Here is a 5,737-nt window from a genome sequence, read left to right as displayed (position 1 = left end):
TTTAAATTTATTCAGGGTTGAATTTTCTGCTTGCATGGGTGAGTGGGATTGGTTTGTGCTCTGTGATTTTCTATCTCTTTGATACCTTGTGATTTGTTTTTCAGAAGTGTCCASCTCATGTTGTTCTGAAAACGTCCTGTCCCCAGCCCCTCAGTCCCAAGTCACCCCGAGGTATTCCTCAGCAGACTGTGGTGCTGTCCCCTCCCTGTGCATCAGGGGACAGCTCAGGGACAGCCCCAGCAGCTCTGTCCCCTGCCCCAGCACTGCCAGCAGCTCTCCAGCAGCCTCAGAGCATTCTGCTTGTGGAAGACAAAGAGCCCAAAGATTTGTGTCAGAGTAGCCCAGCAGCCATCCCTGTGCAGATTGTTGTGACTGATGGGGACACAGAGGAGCAAAAGCACAGYGAGGAGCTGATGGTTTCTCCATGCTCACCACCTCCTCCTCCACCCCCTCCTCCCCTGCCCCCTCCACCCCCAGCTCCCCCTCTTCCTCCCCAGTTCAGAACCCAATCAGCAGCAGAGTATAAACCCCTTCCCCTCAGCTCTGACAGCCCCTCAGAACTGCACAAACAGGATGGTTCATCCAGGAGCTCTATCAATAATTGCATAGGTAAGTAGGCTCACATCAACAGGTGCTTTTTAATGCATTTCCTGTATTGTTGTGGTCTCCCTCCCTCTGTTTCTGGACAGGAATAATGTGTAGTTTTGATCAAGAGAATGAGGCTCTTGGAAAGCTTAGTCTAAGAAACTACGTACAGTAACACTGACCATAGTTCAGGATGTTAAATGAGTAACAATATGTGTGTCCTGTTTGAGACACTTCATAGGGTCCTGAAGCTCCAATCAAGACTAATGTGGGTAAATTTGTAGCTGTACTAAGGCTGCACTTTGATGTTTGTGATTTATGTACTGCAGGGCTGGCATTTGGGCTGCTTGCTTGCATTTCTAAGGTGTGCACAGCCTGTGTCCACTTAAAATTCACTTGGTTTCTAAAGAAAGGTTTCCTAAGAGAATTCATGCAGAATTTAACCAGGATTTGAAAGGCAGGTGAATAGATTTGGCATACCTTTCTAGTGAAGAAATTCTGCTCAGGTACACCTTTGCTTTGTTAGCAAGTTCATGCAGGTGTAATTGAAGGCTGAACTTGGCAATTGAAAGGATGGTTTGAATGAGAATAGAGCTCAGCAGCCTCCCAAGGCTGCACTGGTTACATCSTGCTAACAGCCTTGTTTTTATCTCTAAAGCAAGCAGGTATTTTGGCTGTGTCAGAGACATTGATCTAAGTTGGAAGGCAGCAATTGTTTTTGGTTGTTTTTCACAATGGAGCTTATGCTAGAATGAAGGATGTCTTTACACGTGGTGTATTCATTTCCCTCTTTGACTCCTCACAGTACATCCAAGCAGCYTTTGTATCCTGTCAGGAGGCAAAGCACAGGCAGAAATAGCAGGGGAAGTTCAGTGTTTTTAGTTTTTCCAAGCTGTGGGGAAGCACAAGCAGCTGAAGGGCTGAGACCCAGCTGAGTTRCCATGGCAAAGCASTGTGCATGGAGTGCAGACTGCAGTCTGGAATGTCCATGGGATAACTCYGCCCCAGATGGGGTAACTCTACCCCAGACCCAKCTGAGTTACCATGGCAAAGCACTGTGCATGGMGTGCAGACTGCAGYTGGGAATGTCCATGGGRTAACTCTGCCCCAGACACTCTGAAGGAGCCTTGAGCAGGAGCTGAAAACACCAGAGTGGTGAGATTGCTATGGAACAGCCTTGCTGGGARCTGAGATTTACTGGCATTCACAGCYTAACACTGATGTCTTTATTTTTGGATAAGAATTTTTGTTTGTTTGTTTATTGCAGAGATCTGATTACAGTTGTCTGTACCTATTCCTTGAAGAAAAACGTCGTGTCAGTAGTTGTACTAATAATTGCTAAATTACTGCCACAGCAGCTAACTGAAACAGCTTCATAAACATGTTGGTTTTACTCATGGGCTCCTCATGTCTTTGTGTGTGGAAAGCCAGGAGCAGCTTCTTTTATGATTTGCTAGTCTGACTAATCTTTTACAGGCAGCCCCTTTAATTAGTAGACTTCAGACTTTTTTACCTGTAGGCTTTGTAAGGTGATCTGGTGGATCTTTGCTTGGCCCTTTTTAGTCTCTGAAGGTACCACAGGATTTAGCAGAATGTTCCATTTTAAGTGGTTGATGTTAATCACATAACTTTGTGTGCACTGCACATGGCAAAAATATTTGCAGCTGTGAGGCACAGATGGTCTGGAGCCATTGGTGTCCAGGGAGAGCCTCCCTGCCTGACAGTGTGGAGAGGCAGCAAACAGCCCAGTCAAAGGGGTAAAACACAAATCAGGTGTATCAGCAGGACTGGTGGAAGCTCCCAGTGTGCTGTTCTTCATGGTCTGACAGTCAGAAACATTCAGCAGAGATCTAAATCGTTGTAAAATAGGAATTGTTTCCTAAGTCCAYACAGGAAAGAGCTGCCTGCATAGGGCCTGATGTGACTCCCACTGACTTTCAAACCCTTCTACTCAAATCCTTTCATTTTTCTCTTGGCTGAGCAAAAATGCAATTGATGGTCTCAGCAGGCTTCTGGGCAAGCTAGGAGGGATAGTGGATTGTTTATAACACAGAATGCAAGAGATTTTTTGGTTCAGTGATTTTTTTTTTTTTTGAAAGCCCATAAGGTTGTAATGAAAAAGAGCATCGTCCTTTGTGTATAATTTCTTCTTTAGAGCACAACCTTGTATAATGATGAAGAGGCATTSGATTCTCAGTTCAAGGTATAAAAGCTTTAACTGCTTTTTACAAACAGTTCCAGAGCTGCTGTTGCAGAAGCTCTAAAAGGTCTGTGCCAAATCAGACCATTCTTTTTGCTGTCAGTAGCACAGATGGAAGGAGCAGCCATGAACACTTTAGTGTGGTTGTGTCATTTGTTCTCCTGTAACAGACGGATGTTTTGCAGGCTCCATGGATGAAGTGCTGGCCTCTCTGAAGCGCAGTGAAGTTCACCTTCACAAAGTGGAGCCCAATCCTTACACYTCCCTGAAGGACAACATCCTCTGTGCCATCAGGCAGGGGGTCAAACTGAGGAGAGTGAACCGAGATCCTGACACAGAGGGCAGGAAAGGATCCCCCAATGAGCTGGAGAGAAGCATTAAGGCAGCSATGCAGAGAATTAAGAAAGTGTCTGCTGATTCTGAAGAAGAGGAGGACAATGATCAGAGTAATGGAGAATGGGACAGCTGACCAGTATAACAGACTGACTGACTGGAGCAGAGTGTGTGCCAATTGTGCACGGTGTAGAACGTTCCTTTCAAAAGGAAAGAACTGTGTGATTGTGTGGGGTGTTCTCATAGTCCTAAATGTCTTGTAAAGTGAAAGAATCMTGTTGATTTTTCATAGGAACTKCAGATTCGTATTTTTGCATGAGAARCCATACTCCAAATTATGCCTGCACTAAAAGGTGTTTCTGGCTCAACCAGGTAGTGTTTTCATCAATTCTGAAGACAGTTAAAATGCTGGAATGAAACATACATTATTTACATTGGTACTATACAGTAGGCAGTGCTATCAGAACAAAGTTTAAGGAATGAAAAAAATAACTGAAAATCACTTTTGTCAGATAAAAGTARATGCAAATCTGTGGTGACTGAGGCAGACCAGAAAACTTAGCATGATCTGGAATCTTTCACTCCTACCTCCATTGTCCAGAAAATTCTTAAATTTTGCTTGTCTAATGCAGCTCACTCTCAAATAACTACATGGATACTCCATTTATCATCACGTTAGAAAGTGTGCACTTATGGATGGCTTGATAATGCTGATTGGGAAAATCAGTTTCCAGTTTGAAAGAAACACTACTGCAGTGTTCTTTTTTAGCTGAAAGATTAAGTATAGAGAACTTGTAGATGTTAAATGTTTTTCATATATTTACATTTACAATGATCTGTTGACATGAAAAAAGAGCCAAAATATTATATATGATATTTTTCAGGATTTTGATTTAGTCCTGTAATGCAGGGCTGCATTTCTCCATGGAGAACTTCAATAGATGCCACTCATGAATTTAAATTCCTGATGGCCTTATAAATGGCAGGTATTTACGTTGTGCCTGGAAGCTAACTATTTCAAAATTCAGCTACATTCAGTTTAGAGAGTCTTGCTATTTTGGGTAGATAGTGGCAAAAAGGATTCAAGTTATTTTTCTGAAGTTTATACTGACCCTTAATAAAAATAGATCTTGGCAGAAGAAGTGGATTCAATGTGCTGTCATTTTAGGATGCTGCTGTGAACTGAACATTATTTATCCCATGGTCCCCTGGGTTTTGATTACAAGTGGCAGCCATGCAGCTCTCACTAATGKTATCGGTAAATATTTTCTCAAATATTTATGAATTGCAATTTGATAACAAAATTGCAAATACAGTGCCTTAATTCCCCGTTTTACTGTAGAGCAGATCTGTTTAATCAGCACAGTAAAGATGCATGCAKCAGTTTTCCTGTGAGCAGAGGCAGCATCTGGGGGTTGGTTCATTTTTTACTGTTTAAGCAACCACTGCTGTTTGGATGTGAGAAAAACGATTTCTATAAATCAGTATTGCTGTGCCTTGTGATCTTTCTAACTATGATGTGGGCAGTCCAGACAGCAGCTGCCAGTATTTTAGGGAGGTTTAAAGTTAATGTATTTAAAGAGTACTCTGTCAGACTGAAAGGATTTCCTTTGAAGCAGCAGAGCTTTGATCACAGCACAGCAGAGCAGCAGTGCCCAGCTGGAGGTGCCAGTGCAGCCATGGATTTGTCAGCATTTCTGTCCTCAYGCTGCCTTGGGGGATTCTGAAACTTCTCTGCAGCCTCCCCTCCAGCTCAGTGCTGCCTCACAAGATGAAGAACCATTTTTTTTCTGCTAAATGGTGCTGAATCGAGCAAATCAGGTCTGAGTGTGGACATTTGAAGTGCCCCAGACCTACAGGGGATTGAGCAATGTGACACTGGGCACCTGTGGGACTGTGGAATAGGATTGAGTATAAGGGCCTGAGGGGCTGAAGGYTTGCAGGGCAGCCCCTATCACTTCCTTCTTTTATCCCTTGAAATAAAAAGATGCACACATACACCAGGACACCAGGAGCAAGAGGGACAAAGAGATCAGTAGGAAGGCATTCATTAGGGCTAAAAAAAAGCTGGGAAATGCTTCTCATTTCAGTCTTCCTCTATGAAGCAGTTGTAGATAAAGGTGTGCACCCTTTGGAGAAAATGAGACTTTAGGCTATGCATGGCCTCACTCAGGAAGCGTGGATTTAATTCCAAAAGCTGCTGTATTTGCTTCCGAGAGCACGTCTGTGCACTGCACTCCATAGTAACGTGATATTTGTAGGAAAGAGGGACACATCATTGCAGCTAAACCCATGGTGATGATAAAAGGTGAGTGGTATTGAAAGCATTTTTTAATAAATGCCACACCAAACCTTGGGCAGCAAAAACCGCTCAGAACAATATGTGAGTGTGTCCCTGGAGGAAACACTCAGACTGCTCCAGAACGCGGCATCTTTTCCTGGCTGAAAGGTGTGTGATTTTCATTCTCAGCATGTCATGCTATGCTGAGAGCAAGAGGCAACACAATTAAATCTGCTCAGGTAACAGTGACATTAACAGCTCAGCTGCTGGGAAAATGCTGTGTAAAATGAGCATCTTCCTTTGCTCTGCAGGAAGAGTGAGCCACAAACTGCTTAGAA

The 5,737-nt window shown here is 43.5% G+C and overlaps 1 protein-coding gene across 1 annotated transcript in view; it reads left to right on the top strand.

Moving 5' to 3' along the window:
• LOC130587707 (WASP homolog-associated protein with actin, membranes and microtubules-like) overlaps positions 1 to 5,731 on the top strand; it is an 8,856-nt gene extending 3,125 nt beyond the window's left edge. The window contains 2 exon segments of the mRNA XM_057388682.1: positions 105 to 609; positions 2,971 to 5,731. Of these exon segments, the coding sequence (XP_057244665.1) occupies positions 105 to 609; positions 2,971 to 3,254 (789 nt within the window). The 3' untranslated portion in view covers positions 3,255 to 5,731.
• The last annotated feature ends 6 nt before the right edge of the window (positions 5,732 to 5,737 follow it).

The sequence above is a fragment of the Malurus melanocephalus genome, unplaced genomic scaffold (assembly GCF_030028575.1).
Source record: "Malurus melanocephalus ecotype Western Australia unplaced genomic scaffold, MMel_1.1 scaffold_2299, whole genome shotgun sequence".
NCBI lineage: Eukaryota > Metazoa > Chordata > Aves > Passeriformes > Maluridae > Malurus > Malurus melanocephalus.
The sequence above is the reverse complement of the archived record's forward strand: the minus strand, read 5'-3'. Positions and strand labels throughout refer to the sequence as shown.